At 45.0% G+C, this 13,199-nt stretch overlaps 1 protein-coding gene across 2 annotated transcripts in view; it reads right to left on the bottom strand.

Moving 5' to 3' along the window:
- The window catches only part of LOC119974681 (complement factor B-like), an 83,484-nt gene that overhangs the window by 37,268 nt on the left and 33,017 nt on the right, over window positions 1-13,199 (bottom strand). For both annotated transcript variants that reach the window (XM_038813789.1, XM_038813788.1), the window contains exons 5-6: window positions 1,723-1,797; window positions 351-487 (exon numbers count right to left, since the gene is read on the bottom strand). In XM_038813789.1, coding sequence (XP_038669717.1) covers window positions 351-487; window positions 1,723-1,797 — 212 coding nt within the window. The remainder of the gene's footprint in view (window positions 1-350; window positions 488-1,722; window positions 1,798-13,199) is intronic.

Here is a 13,199-nt window from a genome sequence, read left to right as displayed (position 1 = left end):
CATTCTCCCCGTGTCTGTGTGGGTTTCGCCCCCACAACCCAAAGATGGGCAGGGTAGGTGGATTGGCCACGCTAAATTGCCCCTTAATTGGAAAAACAAAATAAATGGGCACTCTAAATTTATTTTAAAATATTAAACTGCACCTTGTAACGGGCTGCCCAGTCATCGCTCAAAGAATGAAAGTTTGAAATATGTTTAAGATGTGAAAGTGACCCACTTCGAGAATAAACCCAAGACCAGGTCATTGACAATGGGCGCAGAATGTTCTTTGCATTGTCGCAGTCCTTGGCAACTCACGTCTTTAGTCTTTGGAACTGGGATTATCCTGTAGTTCTAACAGTCCCACTTACCCGGTTAATAAAGGTCTGAACAAAGTTCAAAGACTTGATAAAGTTTTCATTTCCAACACTTCTTGAGGCATCGATGACAAAGAAGATATCAAAGTTCCTCTTCTGCGCCGTGTTGACTAGTGTTCCCGAACTAAGATCTGAGGAAATATAAGCACATGTGATCAGAACGAATCAAGGCAGTGGCATAATGATGTTACACTGGCTTCATTACTGGGAATTTTATTAAGAAGGAAAGCCCTGAAGCAGCCTCTGTGTTTGTTCCTCAGAGACCTCTCCACTATACATTGCTGGTAATGTATCTTTGTGAAAATATCAGCTGAAATGTTGACCTGTACAGACACCAAGTGGGCTTGGGTTCTGCCACTGTAACATCACTGTAATATCGCTCATGGAAGGGTATCATGGGATAAATCCATTGAATGCATACGGGCTGCAATTTGAGACCTGCCTGAATGACAGTTACTGAGTCCTGGGAAGTCTTATGACTGGGTACAAGTTTGTGGGCTAGTCCACCGAAGAAAATGCAGTCTCGTAATCTTAAAAGGACAGGCCAGGTTAGCAACTAAACATGCTGGCCTAACCAGTGACACCTGCATCCCGTAAATTAATTTTTAAAACATCGTTACCCGGTTCAACCTACCCATCAGCAGCACACCCCCCCCCCCCCCCCCAGGAAAGTGGTTGGTAACAATAATTTTTTTTTTAAAATTTAGATTACCCAATTATTTTTTCCAATTAAGGGGCAATTTAGCATGGCCAATCCACCTACTCTGCACATTTTTGGGTTGTGGGGGCGAAACCCACGCAGACACGGGGAGAATGTGCAAACTCCACACGGACAGTGACCCAGAGCCGGGATCGAACCTGGGACCTCAGCACCGTGAAGCGGTTGTGCTAACCACTAGGCCACCGTGCTGCCTGTTGGTAACAATAATAATGAAAATCCGATATGCAATGGGGGAGATGGTGGTGCAGTTGTAATGCCACTGGACTAAGTGTTGCGGAATTCCAGGGTTAAGCACGGGGGACGTGAGTTCAAATCCCACCATGGGATTTGGTGGAATTTAAATTTCATGAACTAAATCTGGAATCGAAAGCTCGTCTCAGTAACGGTAGCCCTGAAACACTCATCAATTGCAAAAACCCATCAGGTTTGCTGATGTCCTTTTGGGAAGGAAATCTGATATCCTTACCTGGTCTAGCCTACACTTGACCCCAGATCCACAACAATGTGGTTGACTCCTCACTAGCCTCTCAAATAGCCGAGCAAACCATTCATTTCAAGGCCCATTAGGAATGGGCAACAAACGTTGGCTTGGCCAGTCGTGCCCACATCCCCGTCAAAGAATTTTAAAAACTGCATTGATCCTACCTCTGTTGCGTATCGTTGACTCCAAGTTGTCCAATTCCTTTGTCAGATCCTCCACATTATCAAAAGCATATTTGCCTATTCAACAACGGAATGTAGCATGTCACATGAGCAGGGATTGCTTTATGTTGTTTAAACAGTGCTTATTAAAAATTTGTGCTTATTAATAGAATAGATTTTATGCCTCAACCCCGCATGTCTCACCTTCACCGTTCAATGCACTAGCAATTTAATAAGATAGGATGTTAAAATGAGATCTTGCCTGCCTCCACCACTGGATGATGAGTCCATTAGACATCTCAAAGTTCAATGGGTCAGGGAATCATTTGTATTTTTATTGCACCTCCAATGAGTGTACCAAATGTGATATGCTGTGGTGTAGTCCAATTGTTTGCCGTTCCGTGACTTATAAGCTCACCCCAATTGAAGGAGATGCGATAGGTGGTCATGAGGGAATATTTCAGCCTCTCAGACTGCCTCCATATGTTAACTGTTGAGTAGATCCCAAACTAGATGGTGAAGTACGGTTCTCGACACAATCCTTTCCTTAATATTTACTTTATTTGCAGAATGTAGCAAACTCCTGATAGAGGTCTACAAAATTATGAGGGGCATAGACAGAGTGGATAGTCAGAGGCTTTTCCCCAGGGTAGAGGGGTCAATTACTAGGGGGCATAGGTTTAAGGTGCGAGGGGCAAGGTTTAGAGGAGATGTACGAGGCAAGTTGTTTTACACAGAGGGTAGTGGGTGCCTGGTACTCGCTGACGGAGGAGGTGGTGGAAGCAGGTACGATAGTGACATTTAAGGGGCATCTTGACAAATACATGAATAGGATGGGAATAGAGGGATACGGACCCTGGAAGTGTAGAAGATTTTAGTTTAGACCGGCAGCATGGTCGCCACGGGCTTGGAGGGCCGAAGGGCCTGTTCCTGTGCTGTACTTTTCTTTGTTCTTTGTTCTATTACGTACTTCTGTTTCCTAGATATCAACCAACCCAGTGTCCCAGCAATCTCCTTTTTATACTCTTTTGTCCATAAAATGACTTGAAACAAATGATCAAATTAACAAGCTAACAGATTAAATTATGATTTTAAAATTATGATTTAGTGATAGCCCCAAAGGGGCACTGAAATGAAATGAAATGAAAATCGCTTATTGTCACGAGTAGACTTCAATGAAGTTACTGTGAAAAACCCCTAGTCGCCACATTCCGGCGCCTGTTCGGGGAGGCTGTTACTGGAGCACTGTAACAAAAGAGAAAATCTTAAAGGAAACGTATCAAATTAAAAGGGGATGTCATTTTGAGTGCTGGTAATGCACTCGAGCCTCCGTGGTGCCTACCAGTTACGGAAAGCCTCAAGGGGGGAGTTAGAGGGGAAGTTTGGGCTCCCCCCGGGGAACATGTTTCGGTACATGCAGGTTAGGGCGTTTGCCAGGCGGCAGATGGAGGGGTTCCCCTTGTTGCCCCCACGGGGGGTACGGGACAGGGTGCTCTCGGGGGTGTGGGTCGGAGGAGGGAGGATTTCGGACATATACCGGGTAATGCAGGAGGTAGACGAGGCCTCGGTGGAGGAACTGAAGGGTAAATGGGAAGAGGAGCTGGGTGAGGAGATTGAGGAGGGGACGTGGGCGGATGCCCTGGAGAGAGTGAATTCCTCTTCTTCCTGTGCGAGGCTTAGCCTCATACAGTTCAAGGTGCTGCATAGGGCCCACATGACTGGGTCGAGGATGAGCAGGTTTTTCGGGGGAGAGCACAGGTGTGCTAGGTGCTCGGGGAGCCCAGCGAACCACGCCCACATGTTTTGGCGTGCCCAGCGTTGGGGGAGTTTTGGAAGTGGGTAGCAAGGACGGTGTCGGGGGTGGTGGGATCCAGGGTCGAACCAGGCTGGGGACTCGCAATTTTTGGGGTTGCAGTGGAGCCGGGAGTGCAGGAGGCGATAGAGGCCGGTGTTCTGGCCTTCGCGTCCCTAGTAGCCCAGCGGAGGATCTTGCTCCAATGGAAGGATGCGAGGCCCCCAAGCGTGGAGGCCTGGATCTCTGATATGGCGGGTTTCATTAGATTGGAGAGGGTGAAATTTGCCCTGAGGGGATCAGTACAAGGGTTTTTCAGGCGGTGGCAGCCTTTTCTGGACTTCCTGGCGGAACGGTAGGGAAATAGGCCGACAGCAGCAGCAACCCGGGAGGGGCGGGGGGGGGGGGGGGGGGGGGGGGGGGGGGGGGGGGGGTAAAGATTGGGGGGAGAGAGAACTGTGCACATGGGTTTATGGAGGGTGCTGTCTGTTTCCCTTTCGTTGTCTGGGTGCTCTTTTGTTTTTTTTTTGTTTTTTTTTGTTTTTGTTCTTTCCTTTTGTTTGAAGTTGCTCTTGAAGCTGGGGGGGGGGGGGGGGGTATTGTTCATGGGGTGGTACCGCAGGTGTTTGTTAATAGAGTTAAGATGTTTATATTTTGTATTTTGTAAAAATTTCAATAAAAATTATTTTTTTTAAAAAAAGTCAACCACTTAGCCAGCTACAAATGCACATGTACTCTGGCTTGAAGTCTAATTGCTCAAGTCAAACCCCACTGGTCCGATGAAGCATAAAACATTCCACTGCAGCATGCCTGGAATCCTTCAGTCGGGATTCAATTCCCCCGTTGGAAGGAGCTCTTTATCATGCCATGCTAGTTAAACTAATGTTAGGATACTGTTGTCAAACCTTTGTCTGCTCTGTGTTTTCTTTTTCATTCCTGTCCCGCTGACTGCCTTTGTCTACAGTTCTTGCTGGCTGCTGCAACATTGAGCTTTTTGCTTAAACTACAGACTTTAGGCAAACAGAAACACTCCTGGTCTAATGGACTACCCTAAGACTTCCATTTTAGGTTCAGTGGCAGAGCCCGTGATGTCAATTTGGCAACAGCCAATCAGGAATTCTTAGCGATCTCCTGTTGTTGCTTGTGATTGGTGGAGCCATTCAAAATCTTCCAGAAGAAAGGGGGGTCATGTGATGAGTTCCATTTTTGTCTTGGATTCGGTAATAAGATACAGGCAAGAAGCAGTTGAAAGGCACTCTCTTTCTGCTCTCACTCTCTGCCAGGTGTTTTAAAAGACACCCTCGCCAGACCTGTGAAGGCACTCTGATTTGGACATCTGCAAGCAGCAGTCAGATCTGTGAAGGGAGATTCTGGAGTGAAAGGCTGCAAGCAGTTTCTCACCAGGTTTGTAATACTTTAATCCTCTGTCTGAATGGCTGGGAAAAGCCCAGTCTGAGAACACTCTTCATAATACATCTGGAGTCTCTGCACAGAATCAGGTGAACAGAAAAGTCTGATTTCTCAAGTTTTAAGCTCCAATAATATCTCAGGGAGATGGAAGCTCCATCTTGTGGTCGAAGGTCAGAATTGCACCGACCTGAATCTCCTGTGTAGTGCTCCATCTGGTGGTGAAAGGACAGAATTGTACTGATCTGTATAAATCTTTTGTATAAATCCATTCCACAGAGGGTCACAGCAGTGAAAATTAATCTCAAACCTTTACCTTCAGTTCAATTCTTGTTATTTTTTTATTTTTTTAAATTTTAGAGTACCCAATTATTTTTTTCCAATTAAGGGGCAATTTAGTGTGACCAATCCACCTACTCTGCACATTTTTGGGTTGTGGGGGCGAAACCCACGCAGACACGGGGAGAATGTGCAAACTCCACACGGACAGTCAATTCTTGTTATTTGAAGTCTTCCCATACCTCACCCCTAACCCCCTTGCCTTGTGTCTGTCTTGTGTGACTGGATGGAGGGTGGCACACGGTTTTGGGAATAGGCAGACTCATAGACAATCATTCCATTATTTCCTTTATATGTTCATCTTTTACTCTTGTTATAAATAAACAGTTTGTTAATGTTTTAAATATAAATCTGGTGCCTGTAACTCATTGGAGCAGTCAAACAAAGAACAAAGAAAAGTACAGCACAGGAACAGGCCCTTTGGTCCTCCAAACCTGCGCCCACCATGCTGCCCGTCTAAACTAAAATCTTCGACACTTCCGGGGTCCGTATCCCTCTATTCCCATCCGATTCATGCCCCTTAAGCCTCACTATCGTCCCTGCTTCCACCACCTCCTCCGGCAGCGAGTTTCAGGCACCCACTACCCTCTGTGTAAAAATTTGCCTCGTACATCTCCTCTAAACCTTGCCCCTCGCACCTTAAACCTATGCCCCCGAGTAATTGACCTTCTCTACCCTGGGAAAACGTCTCTGACTATCCACCCTGTCTATGCCCCTCATAATTTTGTAGACCTCTATCAGGTCGCCCCTCAACCTTCTTCGTTCCAGTGAAGGGTTACAGAACTCTGGAAAATACACAAATCATTGGTTAATTCACTTATGTTAGTACTTCAGGTTCTGTGGGGCTGGACCTAATCGTGCAGTTGCCCAGAGTGTCGTAACACTAAACATTCATAAATACTTGCTCGGTTTCAGTGCAATGTAACGTTTAGGACTGGGCATCATGCTTTAGGAAGGATGTCAAGGCCTCAGAGAATTCAGAAAGAAATTCACTCGAGCAGTATCTGAAATGAAAGATTTTAGTTATGTGGAAAGACTAAAGAGGCTGAGGTTGTTCTCCTTAGAGCAGAGACGATTTAGGGGAGATTTGACAGACGTGTTCAAAATCATGAACAGTTTTGCTAAAGTAAATAAGGAGAAAGTGTTTCCAGAAACAGAAAGTTCAGTGACCAGTGTAATGATATGCAGAAGTTGAGAGACCCCTGGTTAGGATAGTTACCTGGAATGGAAGGGCTTGTTGGAGGAAGGTTTTCAGTGTCATCTCGGGGGTAGGGCTTGTGAACCCGGAGCCAGGGCCCCTAGAAGCCATTTTCGGGGTGTCGGACCGGGCGACAGGCAGGTGCAGGGGCAGTTGTTTTTAGCCTTCGCCTCGCTGATTGCCCGAAGGCGGGTCCTGTTGGGGTGGATGTCAGCTGCTCTATCCTGTGACACAGCACACAGCTTGGCGGGGTGACCTACTCAAATTTCTTTGACTCTCAGGAAGGTGAAGGGAACGAAGGAAGGGTTTCACAATTCATGGGGGCTGTATACTATGCGCTTCCGAGAACTGGTTGCCATTGAACATTAGAGGGGGGTCGGCGGTATTGTTGTCTTTGGTTACATTGTTTACAGATTGATTGTTAATTAGTATTTTTTACCTGGATTGTATGGGTGGATGTTTTGGTCTGTATATTGAGCGGGGTGCAGTTTGCATGTGGGAGAGATTGTTATTATATTTGTTTTTGTTTGTTTTTTCTTTGGTTGTTTATTGATGGAAATGTTGAAAATGAGGAGAATAAAATGATTTTTTTTAAATGATAGGCATAAGCAATTCTGTTTCTTAATATGTTAGATCTCCAACCAGCACGTGTGAGTAAAGTTACACCACGTGACACTACAGCCTCGGAGATCTGAACGAGGAGTCGCCGTGGATAGTCGTGTTTTGTATTAGCTCTCGTATCCTAGTTGTTAAGAGTTTACAGTTCGTTAGTAGTATTAGTATTGTTTTCTACCCATGTTATTATAATGTATAAATCTTAACTGTCATGAACTAAATGTTCTTTGGTGCATTGACTTAATCATTGTAACGCACTAGAACGTAACATGGTACAAGGACACAGATTTATTGATACCAGTCAAAGAACTGGAGGTCATGTCAGGAATTTTTTTTTTACACATTATATTCTAGAAGGTCACTGTCCAGGCCACTGTCTGAAAGGGTGTGCAGGCAGATTCAACAGGTGCTTTCAAAAGAGAATTGAATAAATACAAATGACAGGGCTATGGGAACAGAGCTGGGGAGTGGGACTGAGTGGATTTCTCATTCAAAGAGCTGACACTGGGACGATGGTCTCCCTCTGTGTTGTCCCGTTCTTTGATTCTAAGATGTTGGGGGATGAAAAATAGAATGGCAGGGGGATGGGAACCTGAAGGGGGAGAAACAAGAGAGGGAAGCAAAGATAAAATTGAAAGACAGAAACGTAGAAAGAAAAAGTGGAAGGAAGAGGCAACAATGGCGAGCAACAAATAAGGCCTTGGTACAAATAAAATGTGTTAAAATTTTGAAAAGACAAGTCTAAAGGCATTGTATCTGAATGCATGGAACATTCGCAGTAAGGTAAGCGAATTAACAGCACTAATTAATATAAATGGGTTTGATATGATTGTGATTGCAGAGACATGGCTGCAGGGTGACCAAGAAACTTAATATCTTCGGGTACTCTATAGTTAGGAAGGACAGGCAAAAACAAAAAGGAGGTTGGATGGTGTTATTAGTTAAGGATGAAATCAGTCCAATCGTGAGGGAAGATATTGGCTCAAAAAATCTAGATGTAAGATCAATCTGTGAGGAACGAAGAAGCAACAATGCATGGACAGCATTTGTGGCAGTTGTCTATCGACTGCCAAGCAGTAGTGGTAAGGTAGGAGATGGCATTAAAAAGGAAATTAGAGATGCATGTAACAAGAGTGATACAGTAATCATGGGCACCTTTAATCTACATGTAGATTGGACAAACCAAATTAGCAACAATATTGTGACAGATAAATTTAGGAGTGTGTACAAGATTTTTTTTAGACCAGTATGTTGAGAAAGCAATTAGGGAAGTGCTATCCTAGATTTGGTATTGTGCAATGAGAAGGGGGTTATTAATAATCTTGTTGTGCGGGGTCCTTTAGGGAACAGTGACCATAACATGGTAGAATTCTTCATTTGGATGGAAAGTGAAGAAGTCTGATCTGAAACTAGGGTCCTGAATCTAAAACATAAGATAACTGCAAATGTATGAGGCTTGAGTTGGTAAAGATACATCGGGGAACTTCACTAAAATGCATGATGGTGGCTAGGCAACGGTTAATATTTAAGGAACTAATGTATGCATCACAACAGTTATACATATCTTTCTGGTGCAAAAACACAGCAAGAAAAGTGGCCCAACTATGGCTAACAAAAGTAAATAAAGATAATATTTGATCCAAAGAGGAGTCATATAAAGTTGCTATAAAAAAGTAGCAAGCTCGAGGATTAGGAACAATTTAAAATTCAACAAAGGAGGGCCAAGAGATTGATTAAGAGGGAAAATAGTGCGAGAGTAAAAGTAAGTAATATAAAGGATGTAAATAATGTAAAAGCTTCTAAAAGCATGTAATAGGAAAAATGATTAGTGAAGACAAATGTAGGTCCCTTACCGTCTGAAATGGGAGAATTTATAATCGACAATAAGGAAATGGCCGAGCAATTAAATGCATTCTTTAGTTTTGTCTTCACAGAGGAAGACACAAATAATTTCCCAGAAATGTTAGGAAACCAAACATCTAGTAAGAAGATGGATTGAAAGAAAGTAATATTACGAGAAAAATTGTGCTGGAGAATGGGACTGAATGGTGATAAATCCCCAGGGCCTGGTAATCCACATCCGAGGGTACTAAAGGAAGTGGTCATGGAAATAGTGGACATGTTGGCTGTCACCTTTCTAAATTCTAATGATTCTGGAACAGTCCCGGCAGATTGGAAGGTGGCAAATGTAACCATGCTATTTATGAAAAGGAGGGGGGAAGAAAACAGGGAATTACAGACCGGTTAGCCTAATATCAATAGTAGGAAAAAATGCTAGAGTATTATAAAGGACGCGACAACAGGACACTTAGAAAATATCAATGCGATTAGACAAAGTCAACGTGGACCAACGAAAGGGAAACCATGTTTGACAAACTTACTGGAGTTTTTGAGGAAATAAATGACAGAATATATAAGGGAGAAGCAGTGAATACGGTGTATTTGGATTTTCAGAACGTTTTTGAAAAGAGGTTAGTGCGCATTATTAAAGCACATGGTATTGAGGGTAATATATTGGCATGGATTGAGAATTGGTTGGCAGATAGGAAACATAAGTAGGAATAAATGGGTCTTTTTCAGATTGGTAGGCGGTGACTAGCGGAGTTCCGCAGGGATCAGTGCTTGAGCCCCAGCTATTCACAATGTACATCGTTGATTTGGGTGAGGGAACCAAATGTAATATTTCCAAGTTTGCTGATGACACAAAACTTGGTGGGAATGTGAGTGGTGAGGATGATGTTAAGAGGAGGTTTAGAAAATTTGGGTGAGTGGGCAAATACATGGCAGAAGCAATATAACATGGATAAATGAGAAGTTAGACACTTCGGTAGGAAAAACAGAATGATAGAGTATTATTCAAATGGTGATAGATGGGGAAATGTTGACATACAAAGGGACCTGGGTGTCCTTGTATGCTTGCCACTGAAAGCAAGCATGCAAGTACAACAAACAGTTAGGAAGGTAAATGGTATGTTGGTCTTCATTGCAAGAGGGATTGAGTATAGTCTTGGTGCAGCTGAACAGGGCCTTGGTGAGACCACACCTGGAGTAGTGTGTGCAGTTTTAGTCTCTTAACCTAAGGAAGGATATACTTGCCAGAGGGGGAGTTCACTGAACGTTCACCAGACTGAAACAGATTATCGTATGAGGAGAGATTGGGTCGACTAGGTCTGTATTCACTGGAACTTGGAAGATTGAGGGACAATCTCATTGAAACGTACAACATTCTGACAGTGATGGACAGACTAGATGCAGAGATATTGTTTCCTCTGGATAGGGGTGTCTAAACAAGAGGTTTCAGTATACGGGGGAGGCCATTTAGAACTGAGATGAGGAGAAACCTCTTCACTCAGAGGGTGGTGAACCTATGGAATTCTCTACCACAGAGGGCAGTGGAGGCCAAGTCACTGAATATATATATTTTTTAAAATTATTTTTTTGGGAATTTTTTGAAAAATATATATCAACAGAACAATAATAATAATAACAATAATAAACACCCCCCCGGCACCCGTAACAACGCATGTAACAAACCCCCCCACCCCCCCCCCCCCCAAACCCAATAAACAACAAAATAAATTAACAATAAGCAAATTAACTTAAACAATACCCCCTGAGACCCCCCCTTCCCCCCCTCCCCCCCGGGTTGCCGCTGCTGCTGACCTAGTTCCTTATCGTTGAGCCAGAAAGTCGAGGAAAGGCTGCCACCCCCTAAAGAACCCTTGTACCGACCCCCTCAGGGCGAATTTGACCCTCTCCAGCTTAATGAATCCCGGTCACTGAATATATTTAAGAAGGAAATAGATAGATTTCTAAGGCACCCAATGTGGTGTCGTGACAAGGCCATTTAATCTCGCGAGAGCCCTCTCATGAGATTCAACTAAACCTCGTGAGACTTCGCGATCTGGATCTCGCCGCCGCTGGGCGTAATCCAGATCAACATATTTGAATGAGCCAGCCTGTAATTGTTCCAAACCCAAGAACCCTTTCAAAATCCTGCTTACTCCTGAGAGCACTGATGCCAAGACCCTTCCCAGTGTTCTGAATCCTAGGGTACACCCAAACATTAACAGGATAAGTGTAGATGTAATTGGCCTTTGATTCATTGAGAGCATCTCCATGGGGCGTTGACAAGTAAATGTGTACGTTTTGAGACGTGTTTATTACTTTCCAGGTGCACATCAGTGAAAAGAAACATGAAGTGGTCAAAGAAAATCAATAATTTCTTGCTATTGTTAAATAAATTGTGAAATAAAAAATTATTTCCGATTGACCTTAAGAAGCAACTCAAAGCAATTAACCTCCAATTATCCTCAAGATGTGTTGTTCAGAAAAGTAAGATCTGATGGTCATTCGGCAATTCAGGGTTAGGATGAAAACATTAAGAGCACAATCAAGCCATTCAGACTCTTGTGCATACTCTTCCGTCATGGCTGATTTGCACCCCATCTCCATCTTTCTTTTGACAACTCTTGCCATCCTAACCGAGCTAACACAATGTTTTATGTTGTGGGCTTATTTGTACAGTGAGCTGCATTGAGAATTCCCAAAGCTCTCATTCTGCATAGCATTCATACATCCTATCTCCTCTTGAATCTAACCATGCTATTCTCCTCAGTGTAGTAACAAGTTCCACATTCCAACCACTCTACTTTGGGTGGGGACTGTGGCTCAGCAGCGGAATTCATGGGCTGGATTCTCTGCCCTGCTGCGCCACATTTCTGTTTCACCCCACCGGCGGGATGCTCTGTTAAGCTGGCTGGTCAATGGGGTTTCCCCCTGTGAGACAGCCCCACGCCTTCGGGAAACTCCTGATCTGCCGGCAAAACGGAGCATCCCGCCGGCGGAGAATCCAGCCCCTTGCCTCTGAATCTGAAGATTATGGGTTAATTGGCCAATTCTAAAGCCTTGAACACTTATGCAAGGCTGACATTCCAATGCAATTCTGAGGGAGTGTTGTTCAGTCGGAGATACCGGCCGCGATTCTCCCAAAGGGAGACAAAGTGCCGACGCCGGAGTGAAAACCGGAGTGTTTCACTCCGGCGTTGGAGGCCGTTCCTCACCCCCTATCCCCCCCCCCCCCCCACCCCCACTGGGGGGGCTAGGAGCGGTTGCGCGTCAATCTCGCATGCCGGGTCTTGACGCTTGCGTCAAAGCAGCGCAGCCTGAATGACGTCACCCGCGCATGCGTGGTTGCCGTCTTCCCCTCCGTTGCCCCGCAAGACATGGAGGATTGATCTTGCGGGGCGGCGGAGGGAAAAGAGTGCGTCTTTCAGAGACGTAGGCCCGACGATCGGTGTGCACCGATCGCGGGCCAGACCCTTCCTGAGCACCCCCTTGGAGCTCGATTCTCCCTCCGCCCCCCACAGGCCCCACACGCAGCGGTCGCGCGCTGTTCCCGCCGGTAGCGACCAGGTGTGGCTGGCGCCGGAGTGAACCGGTCGGATTTGGCAGGCCGCTCGGCCCATCCGGGCCAGAGAATCGCTGCGATTCTCCGAGCGGCCTGCCGCAAAACGCGACACGCCGTTTTGGGGGGCGTGGGAGAATCGCGTGCGGGTGCCAGGGCGGCGTGGCATGATTCGCCCGGCACTCCCGCGATTCTCCTACCCGGCGTGGGGGTCGGAGAATACCATCTCTTGACTGAGCTGTTAAGACAGGGCTGCCCTATTGGGCAAACATTAAAAAATCCATTGCTAATCAAAAGGAAATTTGTATTAGCATCTACTGTGAGTTCTCACACTTGAACTGTGTTAATTGCATATCAATTGTGTTCGATTGTATATAGGTGAAGGACATTAATTGGGGTTTCACTTGAGCACACAGGAAGAGACACTTAAACTGGGGTGCACTTGAGTTAGGAGGTTGAAGCTTGCAATATTTCTCTCTGTAAATAAATGTAAGACTAAATACAGATTGTCTCCAGTATCATCTTTTACCAACACAAACACAGAAAATACTGGAGAATCTCAGCAGATCTGACAGCCTTTGTGGAGAGAGTAGGGAGCTAATGTTGCGAGTCTGGGTGAGTGACTCTGTCAAAGCTATAGAGAATTGGAAATGGGATGAACTCTATATTTCCAGTTCTCTATAGCTTTGACAAAGAGTCACCCAGACTCGAAACTTTAGCTC

Source organism: Scyliorhinus canicula, chromosome 12 (assembly GCF_902713615.1).
Source record: "Scyliorhinus canicula chromosome 12, sScyCan1.1, whole genome shotgun sequence".
In the NCBI taxonomy this organism is placed as follows: Eukaryota; Metazoa; Chordata; class Chondrichthyes; order Carcharhiniformes; family Scyliorhinidae; genus Scyliorhinus; species Scyliorhinus canicula.
This window is presented reverse-complemented; position numbering and strand designations above follow the sequence as displayed.